Below are 20,991 nucleotides of genomic sequence, written 5' to 3'. Positions count from 1 at the left end.
AGTAATGAAATATGAGGGATGGGAGATCGAGGAGCAACTGCAATTGAATGGAATGGAAAAAGATTACCGGCCGCCACTTCTTCTACACCTCCCTCGATTGATGTCGTTGCGTCTAGCCGTCCAAAACCTCCCCAACTGCCTTCTCTACACAAGTGAGATGGACATTGCAGATTCGAGCCAATGGCTTGGCCTACGTGTCGGCACCGACGCATCGGGCCGCATCGTGGTTTCCTACTATGTTGCTCTAGCTCCTCATGTAGGAGCATGGCAAGGAGAAAAGCCAAGCAGGGAGATTGGCAGTTTTCCTTGCGAGATCGAGAAAAAGGACGGATCGGGAGCGAGGGGTGGGAGTGGGTCGTGGTTGTTTCTCTTTTCTTTCTTTTAATCGCGCGAAGGAAGACCGGGAGGGAATGTTGGACCCCCTTTCATAGTAGAGACATCTTCCCTCAAAAACTAAAATAGTAGAGACATCTTAATTATTATTATCTTGAGTGAATTCCAGTTTTTACCCCTTACTTTAGCATTTTTACACTAATTACCCCATTTAATAAATTTTCATCCAGATTACTCCATTTAGCAAAAGTTTTGCCAGTTTTTACCCCGGTAATTCTTTTGAGAGCGATCTGCCAACTAACTCCCTGCCATTAGATTCTCTTGGCGTTTTTTTAATGCCCGAACCGGTCACTTGGTTTAGCCGCACTCGATTTTTTTTCTCATGGTTGTCTGTTGTATGTGTGCATCACATCGCAGGAAAGACGAACAGTTATCTTGAGCCATCAAGTACGTTCAATTTTGCATTGTGGGTTGTGGTTCGTAGGTTTATTGTGATGATATTTAGTCAAGATTGTCACTAAGTGGGGTAATCTGAATGAAATTTTGTTAAATGGGGTTACTAATGTCAAAAATGCTAAATTAGGGGGTAAAAACCAGAACTCACTCTTTTCTTTTCTTTTTCTTTTTTCAATTTGCCAACAGGTGGAGGAGGCCAATCAGAGAAAAAAAATTCCCCAACTCCAAAATTTGCCCATCCGAAACCCTCGCCGCATACACCCACCATGCCGCCGCCGCCGCCGCTGCCGGAGGAGGTCTTCTTCCGCCTCCCGCCGGACGAGCCCGAGCACATCCTGTGCGCTTCCCTCGTCAGCAAGGTTTGGCTCCGCCTCCTCTTCGACCCTCGCTTCCGTGCTAGCTACCGCGATTTCCATGGAGCTCCGCCCATGTTGGGCTTCCTTTCTTCCTGCCTCTCCAACTCCGTCCATGTGGAGGCGGAAGATAACATCCCGCACTTGTTACCCACCACGAAATTCCGTGTGCGCATTCCCGACGACGACTGGGGAGGCAGGACAGGAGCTATGCTGCTTGGGAGTGGGACTGCCGCGCCATGCCCGCGTTCTCCTCGGCGGCCAGTCTTACCGATCCGTTCCACTCCTCGTTTGGGACCCCATGACGGGCCGCCGGAGGGAGCTGGTCCCGCCCCACCAATTTGGCTGCAGCTACGGGGCAGCGGTGCTCTGCACGGTGGCCGGCTGTGACCACCGTGCGTGCCACTCAGGTGGCCTACATCGGTGTTGATAGGATTGAACAAGATGACCAATGTGTGGCGCGCGCATGCATATCCTTGCCGGTGACGACGGCTGATTCAAGCAAGCCGTGCTCTGATCATTCTCGTTCTCGTTGTTTTGATAAGTGGAGCAAGCCGTGCTCTGCTCTTCATCTTGGGCCCATTGCATCGTGGTGTCTACCTCCAAGACGCACTGTACGTCAAGCTCATGCAAGGTGATCACATCACATAGCAATTCTCAAGTACGACCTGGGATCTAACTGCTTATCACTCATTGGTGCACCGCCGGCTGGGTATATCCTCCTCAATCGATCACGCCATCCTCATGGCGATGAAGGATGGCAGTTTGGGGTTTGGACATGTCGACGAGTTAACCCTCCACTTGTGGTCAAGACTACACAGGGGTTCTTTGCTTTTCATCCTCACCATGGAGCCTCTACAAAGGATGTTTGAGCAAGCCACGAGCAGAGGCATTTTGGAGCCTTTGGCGCGTTCTGGAGTAAGGCAACGTTTATCCATCTTTGCGGATGACGTGGTGGTGTTCATTAAGCCAAAACCTTTGGAGCTGGAGATTAGTAGGCGAATCTTTGAGATGTTTGGGGAAGCGTCGGGGTTGCGGATAAACATGGCGAAGTCAGCTGTTCTTCCTATAAGATGCAATGATCAGGAAATCACATTGGCGAGCATAGAGCTGGGATGCCCGAGAGGATCATTCCCAATCAAGTACCTGGGTTTACCTTTGTCTCTAAGGAAGCAATCACCAGCGTAGTTGCAATACCTTGTGGACCAGATGGCAAATTGTTTACCGAGGTGGAAGGCGGCACTTATGCCAAAAAGTGGGCGCCTAACTTTGGTCCAGTCAGTTCTATGCGCCATGCCCATACATGCCATGATGGCTTTGGATCTCCCGATGAAGACTATTGCTGCGATGAACAAAGTGTGCAAAGGTTTCCTTTGGTGCCGGAGGGCCGCTGCCAATGGCGGAAATTGTGTTGTCGCCTGGGACTCGGTGTGCACACCGAAATGGGCAGGAGGCCTGGGGCTGCCAAATATTAGATGGCTTAACGTGGCCATGCAGGCCAGATGGCCATGGCTGCAACGGGCGGACATTTGTAGACCATGGAGTGAATTTAGCATATGAGTTTCAAGGGAAGCGAAAAGACTCTTCCGCAGCAACAAGGAGCGAAGCAAATGCTGGGCTTAACACACTCTTTTGGGAAGATCGTTGGATTGATGGCCTGAGGGTTCAATACATTGCGCCAAATATCTATGGTCAAATCTCGCGAAGAGTCAGACCGACGAGGCTGGTGGCACAGGCCATCTCGGATGGGTCTTGGGCATTGGATGTTGGTCCCGAGATAGGAGATGAGGCTCTACAGTAATTCCTCTCGTTATGGGTCAGAGTGAGTGTATGGGAGCCTAACGTGGATGTGCCGGATATGATATCTTGGGCATGGGAGACTAATGGGCAGTACTCGGTGAGGTCGGCATACGCGGCAATGTTTTGGGGCAGGACTGTTGAGCCCATGGCGGAGCTGACTTGGAAGTCTAGGGCACCTTCCACTTGCAAGTTCTTTACATGGCTTGCGTTGAGGGACCGATGTTGGACCTCGGATAGACTTGCATGGAGAGGACTACCTCATCAGGACGCATGCCCTCTATGCAACCAGGAGGAAGAAACGATAAACCATGTGCTACTAACATGCGTGTTTGCCAGATCGGTATGGGCCGTCATATGTCAAGCTCTGGGCAAGTTGGACTGGACACCGACGGCGCAGGATACCCTTGGCTCATGGCTTAGGGAGAAGCAGGAGCCTCACGGCCTACGGCGGAAGGATCTGCATACGATTTTCATTCTAATGCTTTGGGAATTATGGAAGCATCGCAATGCGATTGTGTTCAATGGAGCGTCTCCTTCGATGAGTGAACTTCTGAGTAGGGTGAGGTCAGAGGGTATGACTTGGCTGAGTGCCGGCAAGTTTAAAGGCAACGTTGATGTTTTCTTCCGTGGATTGTTTAGGTGGGCTAGTAGTGAGGAGTGAGTTGTAACGAACTCTTGTAAACTATGGTGGAGGCACTCTTTTGCCTTTCTTCTTTAATATATAATATGCACACTCGTGCATATTCGAGAAAAAACAGAGGGGTTCTCATAGCATTCCCTCATGGACTCAGCGTTCTGTCATCAATCTTAATAACCATCTCCCCATTCAAAATCCCAGTAAAAAAGACTTGGACTGATTGTCTCTTTTTTCTGAAAAGGGGGGGTCTCCCCGGCCTCTGCATCATTTTCGTGACCACGGGCCTTGACATCTACTCCCTCCGTTCGGAATTACTTGTCGTAGAAATGAATGTATCTAGATGTATTTTACTTCTAGATACATCCATTTTCGACGTCCACGACCAGAACCACGTCTAGATCTAGTAGCTCGGTCAAGTCCTCCTTCTCGTCCTCTTCCTTCTGTCCGACGAGCCCGGCGAGAGGAACCAATTCACCGTCGCCGGCGTCATTCTCGTCCTACTCCTGGTCCCCTTCACTATAAAAGACGTGGTCGGCGGCAGGAAGAAGAATAAGGCATGACATCTGCGGCAGCGGTGTCGGCGGCGGCGGTATAGGAGAAAGCCCCCCGTTGATCCCATCACTTCGTGATACGTCTCCAACGTATCTATAATTTTTGATTGCTCCATGCTATATTATCTACTGTTTTGGACATTATTGGGCTTTATTATCCACTTTTATATTATTTTTGGGACTAACCTATTAACTGGAGGCCCAGCCCAGAATTGCTGTTTTTTTGCCTATTTCAGAGTTTCGCAGAAAAAGAATATCAAACGGAGTCCAAACGGAATGAAACCTTCGGGAACATGATTTTTAGGAAGATTATGATCCAGGAGACTTGAACCCTACGTCAAGATACAAAAGAGGAGGCCACGAGGTAGGGGGCGCCCCCCCAGGGCACGCCCTCCACCCTCGTGGGCCCTTTGTTCCTCCACCAACGTACTCCTTCCTCCTATATATACCTATATACCCCCAAACGATCAGAACAGGAGCCAAAAACCTAATTCCATCGCCGCAACCTTCTGTACCCACGAGATCTCATCTTGGGGCCTGTTCCGGAGCTCCGCCGGAGGGGGCATCCATCATGGAGGGCTTCTACATCATCACCATAGCCTCTCCAATGAAGTGTGAATAGTTTACCTCAGACCTTCGGGTCCATAGTTAGTAGCTAGATGTCTTCTTCCCTCTTTTTGGATCTCAATACAATGTTCTCCCCCTCTCTTGTGGAGATCTATTCGATGTAATCTTCTTTTTGCGGTGTGTTTGTTGAGACCGATGAATTGTGGGTTTATGATCAAGATTATCTATGAACAATATTTGAATCTTCTTTGAATTCTTTTATGTATGATTGGTTATCTTTGCAAGTCTCTTCAAATTATCAGTTTGGTTTGGCCTACTAGATTGATCTTTCTTGCAATGGGAGAAGTGCTTAGTTTTGGGTTCAATCTTGCGGAATCCTTTCCCAGTACAGTACGGGCAGCAAGGCATGTATTTTATTGTTGCCATCGAGGATAACAAGATGGGGTTTTTATCATATTGCATGAATCTATCCCTCTACATCATGTCATCTTGCTTAAGGCGTTACTCTGTTTTCATGAACTTAATACTCTAGATGCATGCTGGATAGCGGTCGATGAGTGGACTAATAGTAGTAGATGCAGGCAGGAGTCGGTCTACTTGTCTCGGACGTGATGCCTATATACATGATCATACCTAGATATTCTCATAACTATGCTCAATTCTGTCAATTGCTCAACAGTAATTCGTTCACCCATCGTAAAATACTTATGCTCTTAAGAGAAGCCACCAGTGAAACCTATGGCCCCCGGGTCTATCTCCATCATATTAATCTTCCAATACTTAGTTATTTCCTTTGCTTTTTTACTTTGCTTTTATTTTACTTTGCATCTTTATCACAAAAATACCAAAAATATTATCCTATCATATCTATCAGATCTCACTCTCGTAAGTGACCGTGAAGAAATTGACAACCCCTTATCGCATTGGTTGCGAGGAGTTATTTGTTTTGTGTAGGTATGAGGGACTCGCGCGTAGCCTCCTACTGGATTGATACCTTGGTTCTCAAAAACTGAGGAAAATACTTACGCTACTTTGCTGCATCATCCTTTCCTCTTCAAGGGAAAACCAACATAGTGCTTAAGAGGTAGCAAGAAGATTTCTGGCGCCGTTGCCGGGGAGTCTATGCAAAAGTCAACATACCAAGTACCCATCACAAACCCTTATCTCCCGCATTACATTATTTGCCATTTGCCTCTCGTTTTCCTCTCCCCCACTTTCACCCTTGCCGTTTTGTTCGCCCTCTCCTTTTTGTTCGCCTCTTTTTCTCTTGCTTTTTGTTTGCTCGTGTGTTGGATTGCTTGCTTGTCACGATGGCTCAAGATAATACCAAATTATGTGACTTTACCAATACCAACAATAATGATTTCCTTAGCACTCTGATTGCTCCTCTTACCAATACCGAATCTTGTGAAATCAATGTTGCTTTGTTGAATCTTGTCATGAAAGATCAATTCGCCGGCCTTCCTAGTGAAGATGCCGCTACTCATCTAAATAGCTTCGTTGATTTGTGTGATATGCAAAAGAAGAAAGATGTCGATAATGATATTGTTAAATTGAAGCTATTTCCTTTTTCGCTTAGAGATCGTGCTAAAGCTTGGCTTTCGTCTTTGCCTAAAATAGTATTGATTCTTGGAACAAGTGCAAAGATGCTTTTATCTCTAAGTATTTTCCTCCCGCTAAGATCATCTCTCTTAGAAACGATATTATGAATTTTAAGCAACTTGATCATGAACATGTTGCACAAGCTTGGGAGAGGATGAAATTAATGATACATAATTGCCCTACTCATTGTTTGAATTTGTGGATGATTATACAAAAATTTTATGCCGGATTGAATTTTGCTTCTAGAAATCTTTTAGATTCGGCCGCAGGAGGCACTTTTATGGAAATCACTTTAGGAGAAGCTACTAAACTCCTAGATGATATTATGTTTAATTATTCTCAATGGCACACTGAAAGATCTACTAATAAAAAGGTGCATGCGATAGAAGAAATTAATGTTTTGAGTGGAAAGATGGATGAACTTATGAAATTGTTTGCTAGTAAGAGTGTTTCTTCTGATCCTAATAATATGCCCTTGTCTACTTTGATTGAGAATAATAATGAATCTATGGATGTGAATTTTGTTGGTACGAATAATTTTTGTAACAACGCGTATAGAGGAAACTTTAATCCTAGGCCTTATCCTAGTAATCCCTCTAATAATTATGGAAATTCCTACAACAGCTCTTATGGAAATTTTAATAAGATGCCCTCTGAATTTGAGAATAGTGTTAAGGAATTTATGAATTCGTAAAAGAATTTCAATGCTTTGCTTGAAGAGAAATTGCTTAAAGTTGATGATTTGGCTAGGAACGTTGATATAATTTCTCTTGAAGTTGATTCTTTAAAGCTTAGATCTATTCCACCTAAGCATGATATCAATGAGTCTCTCAAGGCCATGAGAATTTCCACCTAAGCATAATAATCTTCAACAGCTTCACCCGTTGCAGCATCATTGGGCACATCGTCTGGTTCCTCTTGATCTTCACCAGCTCCCCCCGTTGCAGCATCACCGTATTCAGGGGGCACATAGTTGTCATCTTACTCTTCTTCTTCGCCGTCTTCCATCATAACCCCTATTTCTCCGTGCCTCGTCCAAACATTACAGTGTGGCATGAAACCCTTGTAAAGCAGGTGGGAGTGAAGGATTTTCCGGTTAGAGTAAGACCTCGTATTCCCACATTCAGTGCATGGACAACACATAAAACCATTCTGCTTGTTTGCCTCAGCCGCATCGAGAAACTCATGCACGCCCTTAATGTACTCGGAGGTGTGTCTGTCACCGTACATCCATTGCCGGTTCATCTGCGTGCATTATATATAATTAAGTGTCCAAATTAATAGAAGTTCATCATCACATTAAAACCAAAGTACATACATAGTTCTCATCTAACAACATATAGCTCTCCAGAGCATCTAATTAATTAAACCATACATTGAAACTATGTAAAACATTTCAATGCGAAAACAAATGCGATCATAATCGCAACCAAGGTAACAATTGATCCAACGGCATAATGATACCAAGCCTCGGTATGAATGGCATATTTTCTAATCTTTCTAATCTTCAAGCGCATTGCATCCATCTTGATCTTGTGATCATCGACGACATCCGCAATATGCAACTCCAATATCATCTTCTCCTCCTCAATTTTTTTATTTTTTCCTTCAACAAATTGTTTTCTTCTTCAACTAAATTTAACCTCTCGACAATAGGGTCGGTTGGAATTTCCGATTCACATACATCCTACATAAATAAAATCTATGTCACGTTGGTCGGCATAATTTTCATAAACAATAAATGAACCAATAGTTATAAAGATAATATATATATACCACATCCGAATCATAGACAGGACGAGGGCCGATGGGGGCGGATACCAAAACCATCGCACTATATAAGATGCAATAATAAAAGTAAGAACATAATACAAGTATCTATGTAAACATACAAGTAAGAGTATTTTTTCCTTTCAGAAAAAAGATAAGAACAAGAGGCTCACCACGGTGGTGCCGGCGATGAGCTCGGCGCGGGTGATCGACGGCGGTGAAGACGGGGACGGGACGTGACGGACCACTAAATCTAGACAAATATTGAGAAAAATGGAGCTTGGAGGTCGAGCTTGAAGAGGAGAAAGCTTAAGTAGTGTGGCTCGGGCATTCCATCGAACACCTTGTGTGCATAGGAGGTGAGCTAGAGCACCACCAAGCCCTCTCCCCCTCGGCCAGAAAAAAACAGAGCAATTTGCTCTGCTCTTACGCGATGGGGTATATATAGGCACCTCATTGGTCCCGGTTGGTGGCATGAACCGGGACTAAAGGGAAGGTCCCGGTTCAAGCCACCAACCGGGACCAATGGTGGTGGGCCAGGAGCGAGGCCCATTGGTCCCGGTTCGTCCCACCAACCGGGACCAAAAGGTCCAGACGAACCGGGACCAATGGCCAACGTGGTCCGGCCGGCCCCCTGGGCTCACGAACCGGGTCCAATGCCCCCATTGGTCCCGGTTCTGGACTGAACCGGGACTAATGGGCTGATCCGGCCTGGACCGTTGCTCCCTTTTCTACTAGTGCATGCTTCAACTTGGAATCTTGATTATAAATTCTGTGATGGTATCTCTTCTCGTCGTATGGTATGAGACGTTAATGCATGTATGTATTGACAGTCACATCAAAAGTAGGGACTTTTATGTCATTGCAGTCAATCCAGCCAATTAATTATAAGAACCTTCACATGCTCTCTTCAAGTTCACGCAAGTTAAGTAACCTAGATGCATGAAAACTAGTACATCCCTTGTCCGTTTGTGCCGTCCAAGCGTTGATGCATGTGCTATTCACGTGAAATCCGCAAGTGATCTTGAGGCATGCAGCATAAAAAGGATAAACTTTACTTGAATTTATATGTCACATCGGCCAATCAACATTTTGACCAATATTGTACAGTAAAGCTTATTGGAGTGACAGTGGTCACACGCTTTTTTGGTCCATGCATGAGCATGATTAGGCGCGTAGTGAACCAAGAGCATGAAAAGTAGCATATATGAACTTATTCACTTAATTGATAAAGCCAATGTACACGTGATAGCATACATGGCTAAAGAGAGCTCTTTCTTACCGTAAAAATGTTCGGGAATTTCTAAAAGTATACATGGCTACAAGATGAGAAAACAATAAATAACAAATTATTCATTCTTCTGGCTGCATTTCGTCGCCATTAGAAGACCAACATGATGGTGTCTTCTCCTGGTAATCCCAATTTGACGCATTTTGCGTCTAATTATCGAGGCTTCGCACAGACGATCGAGTGAGCGACATATGGGTTGTCCCATTAGATAGCTACTTGAATCCGATTTTAGAAACATGTTTGGTTTTACCTGTTTTGTGAACCTTCTGGAAAGTTCAATCCATTCTGGTTTGAATTTTCTTTTCCTTTTCCTTCTTCTTCCTATTTTTTTGGTTTTTTTTCTTTTCTTTCCATATAATTTTTTGGATATCTTTTAGAAAGACGTAAATTTTAAAAAATATTCGGATCTTAAAATACATTTGGATTTTCATAACATGTTCGTGATTTGAAAAATTGTATACATGTCTCAAAAAGTGTCCGGGAATTTCTTAAAATATTCAAAACAGTTTGTAAAAATGTTCATGTTTGCAAAAAAGTTCAGAATTTTAAAAAATATTAATGATTTATTTCCACAATTTCAAAAAAGTTCGTGCTCTTTGCAAAACGTTTTTATAATGATTGAAAAGAGGGGCACTACAGAGGTTCAAGACATCACACTGTCGCTGGGTCACTATTGTACGTACATGGAAAAAAGAGAATATCTGAAGTAGGTGAATGTCACTTGCCCGCCTGTTCGCATTGTTGGGCTTGGCCCATTTAGAGACGCATGTTGGCAAGCTCGCCCTTTTTTACTTGCACCACCCACCCTCCCTCCTTTTCAGCGGGAAAAAGAAATGAACCTGGCCACATTAGTCATGGGCGCCAGCACACCCGATGCATATGCGCTCCTCTCCTCTCTCTTTCCGAGCACAACGTGTATGCGCGTGGGACCGGAGACACACTGCTCATCGTTGGGGTGTATGTCGACGACCTTGTTATCACTGGTGCCGAGCACTTCAAAAAGGAAATGAAGCACCTCTTCAGCATGAGCGACCTCTAGTTGCTGCGGTATTACCTTGGGCTAGAGGTGAACCAGGAGCGTAGGCGCACTACGATCACTCAGGCGGCTAAGCCACTTATATTTTGGGATGGCATCAGCTCTGAAATCTAAGCCACTTATATTGAGGCAATCTTGTGCAGAAACAATCTTAGATAGCTCATGCATCAAATCATGCATTACATAGCAATCAAATTCCTTCTGTTGTTGGTATCGATCATCCCAATAATACCCTTTCTTCTTCATGAGAAAACCATTGTCCATTAGTTCTTCCAAGTAATTGCTATCAGCTTGGTGATTAGAGTCTATGATGCCTATTGCAACCCAGAAATGATTGATTTCTGAAGAAGTAAACCAATAATCTTCAGGGAAAAGGCCAAAATAGGAAAAGCATTTCTTCAGAACAAAAGGGAGGCAATCGTAGCTAATCTTCAAAGATGGCATGATATCGTCATTCTTTTGCTGCTTTAGCCACTGATGCTTTTCAAGAACTCCATTCCAATGTTCCCGAGAAAGGTGCTTATGCAATAGTCTACCAACTGTTTTGGCTGCCAACGGGGAACCCTTTAGCTTGCTTGCAATTTTTCGTGCAATACCAGCCAACTCATCTTGGTAATGCTCAGGCTTGTTGTCTTCACCAAAAATACATGCTTCAAAGAATGTGAAGAAGTCATTAGACTCCAAACCTGCCAGTTTTAGTGAACCAAAACCAACTGTTTCCATCATTTCTGCTAGCTTTGGGAATCGAGTGGTGACAAGTAGCATGCTTCCTTTGGCTTCCCCCTTTGTTAAGGGAGCTAACAGGGTTTTCCACTGATCCTGGCTGTCACATTTCCATATATCATCCAAGACAATTAGAAACCTCTTGGACTTGAGACGTTGTGCTATGGATTTCTGAAGCTGGTCTAAATTGGTTGTTTCATTTGCAACACCGCTGTTTCTTTCTTCTTCAGTTGCAGGTATGCAGCCAAGGATCTCTCTGGTGAGCTTAAGCACATTGAAATCAGTGGATACACATACCCAGACCCTGACTTGGAAGTGTTCTTGAGTCCTTGCATCATTGTAGAGGTGAGTGGTGAAAGTTGTCTTCCCAATACCCCCAGGACCAACTATAGGAAGTACAGAAACAGTCTGTATGGCAGTAGTGATACGGTTGACAGTTTCCTCAAAAATGGTTCTCCTGCCATACAATGTATCTTGTATAATCATGGAAGCAGTCTGAGGCCGACGTAGGACGACTGGCGTGCAGCTGCTTGGGATAGTGCCGATGAGCAAATTGGAGACGGAATCACAGTGGGACTGCATGCTCTGTAACAGGGACTTGATCTTGCTGGACATGGGCACTCTGTCGAAATGCAGCATATCATCACCATCAGCAGTAGCACTAGCACTAGCACTAGCAGAGTTGGTTTTGGACCTTTTGGTGACGCGGCCGGCAACAGCAGCAGCATAGTCACCACCATCCCTCTTGCTCTTGGGTGTAGGCGAGTAAGAAAAGAAGGGGACCAAGCTGCCGAGGGTGTGGCGAAGAGCAGTAGCGGCGTGGAGAGCTTGATGGCGGACAACGCTCTTCAGATCCGGGCCGGCCTCTTGGATGGCGGCGTAGGTGGTGCCGTGGAGCCTGTCATGGATCTGGAAGTAGTGGAGCTCATCCAGCAGGTCCTCTGCCTGGTCGGCGTCCTTGCTCAGCTTCTCCAGCAAACCCTGCAGGCCAGGGTTGGGGTTGTGGCCGACATGGCTCCCCTGGGCGTTAAGCAGGAGGCCTTGCGCGTGCAGCAGCTTGTCCCTGATCTGCTCCGAGTTGTGGCCGAGCTGGAGGCTGTCCACGTACGCCGCCACCAGGCTGTCGGACAGCGTCGTCCACACCTTGCCGACGAGCGACGCCGCCGAGCCCAGAGCCACCTCCATCTCTGTGCAGACACTCCGCCGGCCGCCCCGCCACGCCTCGCCGGAGTAGTGGTGGAGAGGAAGCAGCAGAAAACGCAGGTGCTAGCGGAATGTAGCGGGCGGACAGCTTGGATCTGAGTCGCCGCACTTGGATTTGGATCTGATTCCAGCAATGGGTTAGGATCTGAGTCGCCGGAGTAGTCGTCGCTGGGGAAGGGGAGGGAATCTGGATTAGGAGAGCAGGTGACGGAAAAGTGCGGCCTTTCTTCCTTGCTTGCTTCCTTCCTTCCACAACAGCTCCACTCCCCTGATGAGTGATGGCTGGAATGGGATGGGACGCTCTGCCACAACAGCAAATTCGACTGTAGACCTCTGGAATTCGACTGGAATGGGATGGGATGGGATGGGACGCTCTGCATCCGCTGCCCTCCTGCGCCTCAATAATGCGCCTCTTTTTAGTACGTACAAACAAATACACCCCCAAACAAAACAAATACATCCTTTAATCCGGTACCTGAAAATTTGGGTAGGGTACTCTAATTCTGGTTTCAAAAAATGACATGAGAAATTTGCCCATGATTTTTGCTGCCTGGAAATTCAGGTTCGGGTTCGCGTAATCCTGATTTGCCCGAAATAAATCACACTGAAAGGGAAAGAAGACATGAAACTAGAGAGTGTTTGTCGAGCATCATGCCGTGTCGAGAAAGATGCAAACTTCTCCCGGGTGGCTCGGCGACTAGGACCATGCTGCCGCGTTGGGGCCTACAATTAAGATTTGACGGAGCTAAACCCGACCGATGTCGAGGTAGAGGTAGGGGATTCAAAGCTAAACGTCTATGTACATACGATGGTACCAGCATCGGTGGCCACGGAGAGGCCGTTTGTTGTCGTTTATATCCATGGAAATTCAAGAGGGTGTCTTCATACGGCCCCTGGAGGTGGAGGGTGTGGTAAAAATCCTTCTTCTGCCACGAAGGATCTAGGATTCAAGAGGGAAAAGTGCATGTTTAGTCGTCATACTCGTTGGCTTGTAACACAACCGTCCTGCGACTTCCAGAATGTTTCAACAGTGAATGTCCTCAAACATGTGAATACATAACAGATACGGTCCTGGCTACAGCTGAGACAACTGCCATGCCATCATACAGTAGAAACTTGGGCGAAACTTAGCAGCACACAAGAGAAAAAAAAAAATAAACAGTGTGGCAGGTTCCAACTTGGAACCTCAAGCACGAGCTACCCAGGAGACCTAATCATATTACTCCCTCCCCTCCGTTCTAAATTACTCGTCACAGAAATGAATGTATCTAGAACCAGAATACATCTAGATACATCCATACCCGCGACAAGTAATTCTGAACGGAGGGAGTATTAGGCAAGTCTGTCCGAGCTAGGATGTTTTTATACTGATAGCTAGCCTGTGTTACCTCTTCCAGCAATTTTTTCGAGAGAATCTTCAAACGATTTTCCTCATATCCTCTTTCTACCGGCTTCCCTTCTATCTATTTTTCGGACTTCAGTTTATTTATTTTTTTAGATTTTTCCTCTTCAAAAAAAAATGTCCAATGCTATTGAATTGTCTTTCCTTCTTTCAACACATATTTAGAAAATGTTTAACCTGTATTAAATATTTATTGCCTCAAGTTATTCTTACAATTTTTAGAAATACTTTCAACATTTTTTTAATACAAGTTGAACAATTTTTATGTAGAAACACCAAATGATTAGTAATAGTTTTTAATACACATAAAATTTTTACTTAAATTTCTAAATGAAGATATGGAAATTTTCGTTACATTTCTTTTTTGTAAATCGACATAAATTTTAGAAAAAAAAAATTACCTCTTCAAGGTACACAATAATGCAAATAGAATTAATATTAAAATACACAATAATTGTATGCTCATAATTATTGTATTTTCTCTTACTTTTAAAAAAGAGTGAAAACATAAGTACACGCTATGGCTAGCCCGTGCGTAGTCCTAAGCAGGAGGTCTCATAGGTTCGAAACCCTGCGCTCATATTATTTATTTTGCTATATTATTTCTCCCTCTTGTACTCCCAATCTATTATTTCTCTAATCTCGCAAACAAAACTTATTATTTCTCTAAAAAATATTATTTCTCTCTTATACACTGCCAAGTTGGGTCCACAGTTCTACAGTATGCTGACATGGCAATAGTCCCAGCATCTGGTGTGCACGCGTCTGTACGACCTTATCTGTTACGTATTCACGTGTATCAGAACCGTATTGGAGCATTATGTGAGTACAAGGATGATTGTGTTACTCCCTCCGGTCCTTTTTACTTCGCGTATAAGAACTGTCTGAAGTCAAGCTTCATAAATTTTGACTATATTTATATAAAAAAATATTAATATCTATAATATGAAATTTATACAATATGAAAACTAAAGTCATGACACATCTAATGTTGTTGATTTTTACATTCTGAATGTTGGTATTTTTTTCTATAAATTCGGTCAAAGTTTACGAGGTTTGACTTCAAACAAATCTTATATGCGAATTAAAAAGGACCGGAGGGAGTACAAATCAGTGAGGACGAGGACTAAGCATGCAATTTACTCGGAAAAGTGTCATGTTTTCCGAAGTGTGCGCAGGGTCCGTTCCTCCATTGGCATCAAAACCTTTTAGGTGTTGACCTGAGTCCATTCCATGACACATGAATGTCCTGGCATTTTTTTTAAGGTGCGTGGCATATTCGACGCATTTACTGCATTTCTAGAGCATTTTGAAATCTAGAAATAAATAAACCTATGGGCTAAGGGGCCCACCAGACAGACAAGCGTGTGAAATCACGCGAGCGGAGTCGGAAGCCCTTGTTATTTTGCTTGGGGTCATATTAGAAGGAACAAAGAAAGCAAAAATACTTAAAAAGGGAATAAACAAACAAATAAAGAAATTTATATGAATACAACCCAAAAGATTTCACAAAAGCTCGGCATTGCTCTTCTATGTCGAGTTCCTGATCGACGGAACTCGGCAACTATTTGGGAAAATACGATTTAGCCAAAAAAATCCCCCACGTGCCTCACTCTCCAATTCATGTGATCTCACTCCCGCTGCCGCACCCTGTTGCCGACCCCTTCGCCGATCCACCTCCAGGTGGTTGTCTCCTTCTCGAACGTCAAGTTCAACATCAGCTTAGGTAACACGGTCGTCTTCAAGCTGGGTGTCACTCCGTTCGACATGGCGAGGAAGAGCATGCATGCACTCAACTACCTCGTAAATTTATGAGGGATTATGCATTATTTCAGTTCTTATCAGCTAGCTTTAAGTTGGATTATGCATTACATGCTGCAAACTAATTTGTAACTTCCTTGCTGTATTGTTGCAAGCGTATTTCCGTAAGCACTCTGTGTTATCCTATAATGGTTCAGTATCATATAACTTTTCTTACAAGTGTAGAGAGGCATCTCTCTCCCTAATCGTCGTGTTATCCTTATGAGTAGATGAAGCTAAATTCTATTGAAATAACTGTCTACTTGTGGATCATGCTTTGTTGTTGATGTATATTGATGCCCTTTTCACCCTTTTTATGCCACCAAGTCATGTAATCGACTAAATGATCCATATTACCTACTATATTATTCTTGCTTCACTTAACAAAACATGATAAACTATCAATAACAAATATGAGCAAAATAACAGATTGCTAATGACGGGCTTGAGCTCGGGCGCGGCATGCCGCCATGCCTCTGCCAGCTAGTATGTTTACATTTGAACTGTAAATGTAAGGTAAGTTTTGAACCGTGACTCGTACGTAAGTTGTCAGCAGCAGCAACGTCCAGAAAAATTGCAGAGCAGCAATGGCGGCTATTGGTGTCCATCTGCGAGGCGGCAGCACTGGTAAACGAGGAAGCAATGCACAGAAGCATAGGATATCAGGAGCGCTCGCTGTTGATGTTGTTCTACTCCGATAAAGGGTGAATTTTATTAGCTTAAAATGGAGCATGAAGAAGATACAAACACAAAGAGCACACATTCGGCCTCTGCATAGCTAAGATGCACACAGCCAAAATCAACACACACACAAAAATACGCCGGCAAATAGCAAAGTCATATAAGACCGAAGCTATGCTCTAGCAAGAAAAAAGAAGGATCAAATACATGATTGGCAAACTACTACCATGACCTTATCTGCATCAACAATCTCTTGACACCACACGGCTGATGATGTTCTTCAACAGCAACGCCTTCGGGGAAGAGAGCGACACTCAATCACCGCCGTCACTGGATCCAACCACCCAAGGCTAGAATCTAGGTTTTCATCCTCAAGAATCAGTCCAAACATATCCGAGCAATGCCTTCAACAAGGTTACGACATAAAAACATCGTCATTGTCAGGTATAAACAGACCTAGGCTTTCACCTCGGAGCTCGAGACCGGGTGCTCAAGTGGCACCATCATTGACGCCACTTTTGTGCTGTCACCATCACATTTTCGCAATCCCAGCAGCTACGTGTGATGTGTACCGCCACCGCTACACAACCATCCCTCCGCATCAAGTAGTCGTCGATAGTTTGCATCTCACCGTCGAAGTCAACCACTGGGTCTGGAGAGGATCACTCACGAAGACCTTTCAGTAGCCACTGTAATTCTCAGTGAGGCCGCCGCCATGGCTAGAGTGGTAAAGACCAACACCGATGGTAGAGTAAATCGCCGCCGAGTACTACCTCGCCGAAGAGGCAACCGCCACAGACCGGAGCGGTAAAGACCAACACCGATGGTGGAGTACATCACCGCCGAGTACCACTTCGCCGGAGAGCCTTGTTCGGTCCCGTTGACCAGAGCTGGATGCCAGAAACAACCCACGTACGCAAGTCCGTGACAACGAGAATCACCGTAGGCCACAACCGGAGGCCACTTGTGCTTGAGCGTCCGGCCGCTGAGCGCCCTATACATCGCCATGCAGCCACCACCCATGAACGGATTGCAAACCACGACCAACAAGCAAGATGGATCCATCGTTGCAGGAACAAGCCGCCATGAGAGAGGGAGTGTTGCACCCAAGGGGCAATCCCCGCCTCCACTTTGGTAAGCGCCTACGATGACGGCGGTGCGTGCGGCTTCGATGAGAAGGCAGACCTGGCGGAGGCGATTGGATCTCCCGGGTCGCCCCTTCCGAGCGACACGGGAGTCAGTTCGTTGATCTACTAGGGGCGGCAAGGAAGGTGCTGGCCTTCAGCAGGAACGGCGCATGTGACGGCTTGGGTGCAGTAGAGGGGTCGCGTGTGGGCAGCGCAGATCAACCCTGGGGGTGGCGGTAAGAGCAGGAGTGAAGGAAATATGCCCTAGAGGCAATAATAAAGTTGTTATTTATATTTCTTTATATCATGATAAATGTTTATTATTCATGCTACAATTGTATTAATCGGAAACTTAGTACATGTGTGAATTCATAGACAAACAGAGTGTCACTAGTATGCCTCTACTTGACTAGCTCGTTAACCAAAGATGGTTAAGTTTCCTAGCCATAGACATGAGTTGTCATTTTATGAACGGGATCACATCATTAGAGAATGATGCGATTGACTTGACCCATCCGTTAGCTTAGCACTGTGATCGTTTAATTTATTGCTATTGCTTTCATCATGACTTATACATGTTCCTATGACTATGAGATTATGCAACTCCCGAATACCGGAGGAACACTTTGTGTGCTATCAAACATCACAACGTAACTGGGTGATTATAAAGATGCTCTACAGGTGTCTCCGATGGTGTTTGTTGAGTTGGCATAGATCGAGATTAGGATTTGTCACTCCGATTGTCGGAGAGGTATCTCTGGGCCCTCTTGGTAATGCATATCACTATAAGCCTTGCAAGCAATGTGACTAATGAGTTAGTTATGGGATCATGTATTACGGAACGAGTAAAGAGACTTGCCGGTAATGAGATTGAACTAGGTATTGAGATACCAACGATCGAATCTTGGGCAAGTAACATACCGATGACAAAGGGAACAACGTATGTTGTTGTGCGGTTTGACCGATAAAGATCTTCGTAGAATATGTAGGAACCAATATGATCATCCAGGTTCTGCTATTGGTTATTGACCGGAGATGAGTCTCGATCATGTATACATATTCTCGAACCCGTAGGGTCCGCACGCTTAATGTTCTGTGACGATCGGTATTATGAGTTTATGTGTTTTGATGTACCAAAGGTTGTTCGGAGTCCCGGATGTGATCACGGACATGACGAGGAGTCTCGAAATGGTCGAGATCGATATATTGGATGGCTATGTTTGGACATCGGAATGATTCCGGGTGAGTTCGGGCATTTACCGGAGTACCGGGAGGTTACTGGAACCCCCCGGGAGTATATGGGCCTTATTGGGCCTTAGTGGGAGAGATGAGGAGGCAGCCTAGGAGGGGGCGCCCCCCCCCCACAAGCCCAATCCGAATTGGGTGGGGGGCCGGCCCCCCTTGTAACGCCCTCGATGCGGCTATATCTCCCACGTGTCGAAGCACGACTTAGAGGCATAACCGCATTGAAAGCAATGTCGCAAGTGAGGTAATCTTCACACAACCCATGTAATACATAAGGGAAAGAGATACATAGTTGGCTTACAATCGCCACTTCACACAATACATGAATAAAGCATTACATCATCCAAATACAATCAAGGTCCGACTACGGAACCAAAATAAAAGAAGAACCCCAAGTGCAACAAAGGTCCCCGATCGACCCCAACTGGGCTCCACTACTGATCAACTAGAATGGAACAACACAAAGGACAAGATCTTCATCGGGCTCCTCCTGAGCTTGGTTGCGTCATCTGCACGGACTCATCGGCACCTGCAAGCTGGTTTGGAAGTATCTGTGAGTCACGGGGACTCAGCAATCTCGCACCCTCGCGGTCAGGACTATTTAAGCTTATAGGTAAGGTAAAGGTATGAGGTGGAGCTGCAGCAAGCGACTAGCATATATGGTGGCTAACATATTCGCAAAAGAGAGCGAGAAGAGAAGGCAAAAGTACGGTCGATAAAAGTATGATCAAGAAGTGATCCTAGAACAACCTACGTCAAGCATAACTCCAACACCGTGTTCACTTTCCGGACTCCGCCGGAAAGAGATCATAACGGTTACACACGCGGTTGATGTATTTTAATTAAGGTCAACTTCAGGTTTTCTACAACTGGACGTTAACAAATTCTCATCTGCCCATAACCGCGACACGGCTTTTGAAAGTTCAAATCCCTGCAGGGTTGTCCCAACTTAGCCCATGACAAGCTCTCACGGTCAACGAAGGAATAGACCTCCTCCCGAGACATTCCGATCAGACTCGGTATCCCGGTTCCTCAAGACATCCTCGACAATGGTAATACAAGTCCAGCAAGATCACCCGCTGTGCCGACAAATCCCGATAGGAGCTGCACATATCTCGTTCTCAGGGCACACCGGATAAGCTAAGCGTACAGGAGCCGACGTAACCCAAGTTGCCAAGGGATGGCCCTGCACGGTGCTCTGGGTTGGACCAACACTCAGAGGAGCACTGGCCTAGGGGTTCAAATAAAGATGACCCTTGAGTCTGCAGAACCCAAGGGAAAGAAAAGGCTAGGTGGCAAATGGTAAAACCAATGTTGGGCCTTGCTGGAGGAGTTTTATTCAAGGCGAACTGTCAAGGGGTTCCCATTATAACCCAACCGCGTAAGGAACGCAAAATCCGGGAACATAACACCGATATGACGGAAACTAGGGCGGCAAGAGTGGAACAAAACACCAGACATAAGGCCGAGCCTTCCACCCTTTACCAAGTATATAGATGCATTAATTAAATAAGATATATTGTGATATCCCAACAAGTAAACATGTTCCAAGCAAGGAACAACATCTCCATGTTCCAACAAGGAACAAACTTCAATCTTCACCTGCAACTAACAACGCTATAAGAGGGGCTGAGCAAAGCGGTAACATAGCCAAACAATGGTTTGCTAGGACAAGGTGGGTTAGAGGCTTGGTTCATCAATATAGGAGGCATGATAAGCAAGTGGTAGGTATCGCAGCATAGGCATAGCAAAAGAGCGAGCAACTAAGCAAGCAAATATAGAAGTGATTTCGAGGGTATGGTCATCTTGCCTGAGATCCTGCAAGGAAGAAGAACGAGTCCATGAAGAAGACAAACGGACGTAGTCGAACGGTTCCTCACAAACGCGACGTTACCGAAACCAACCCAAAGAAGCAACACCGGAAAGAAAGCAAACAATATAGTAAAATAACCATCACATAATCATGGCACGATGCGCAAACAAGTATGATGCATGTCCGGTTTAATGAAGCATGGCATGGCAAAGTGCACAGACAAAACTACAAATTAAGTGGAGCTCAATATGCAATATTGACGAAACACCACATCAATTATTTAGTTCGATCTTGTTTATGTACTCAACAATATTAAATGTTGTTAAACATGGTAAGAGGTGAAGCATAACAAAACTACACCTTCTAAACAATTTAAATGGGGCCGGACATAACAAATAACGAATCCGGTAAATCCCCATATGCATTTATCAATTTAATGCAAACAACGATTTTAAACATTCTTGATGTTGTTAACATGATGCGGATGACATGTGCAAGTTTTATGCAATTTTAATTAAAAGTTGATAAGAGCATAATGAAGCATTTGTCACCGTGGTGGAAAGGAAAGGGGTGCCACGGCAACGATAATGAAAATGGTGCC

The 20,991-nt window shown here is 45.0% G+C and overlaps 1 protein-coding gene and 1 pseudogene across 1 annotated transcript; one reads left to right on the top strand and one right to left on the bottom strand.

The window, feature by feature from the left end:
* Positions 1–957: 957 nt before the first annotated feature.
* On the top strand, positions 958–4,895 carry LOC147977488 (uncharacterized; annotated as a pseudogene).
* Positions 4,896–9,999: 5,104 nt separating this feature from the next.
* On the bottom strand, positions 10,000–12,715 carry LOC125550119 (disease resistance protein RGA2). The gene has a single exon (XM_048713032.2). It carries the CDS (start codon positions 12,302–12,304, stop codon positions 10,421–10,423), a length of 1,884 nt encoding a protein of 627 aa, XP_048568989.2. The 5' UTR covers positions 12,305–12,715; the 3' UTR covers positions 10,000–10,420.
* Positions 12,716–20,991: the final 8,276 nt, after the last annotated feature.

Source organism: Triticum urartu, chromosome 4A (assembly GCF_056163025.1).
Source record: "Triticum urartu cultivar PI428250 chromosome 4A, HENAU_Tu73, whole genome shotgun sequence".
In the NCBI taxonomy this organism is placed as follows: Eukaryota; Viridiplantae; Streptophyta; class Magnoliopsida; order Poales; family Poaceae; genus Triticum; species Triticum urartu.
Note: the sequence above shows the minus strand (reverse complement) of the source record. Positions and strands in the feature narration are given on the sequence as shown.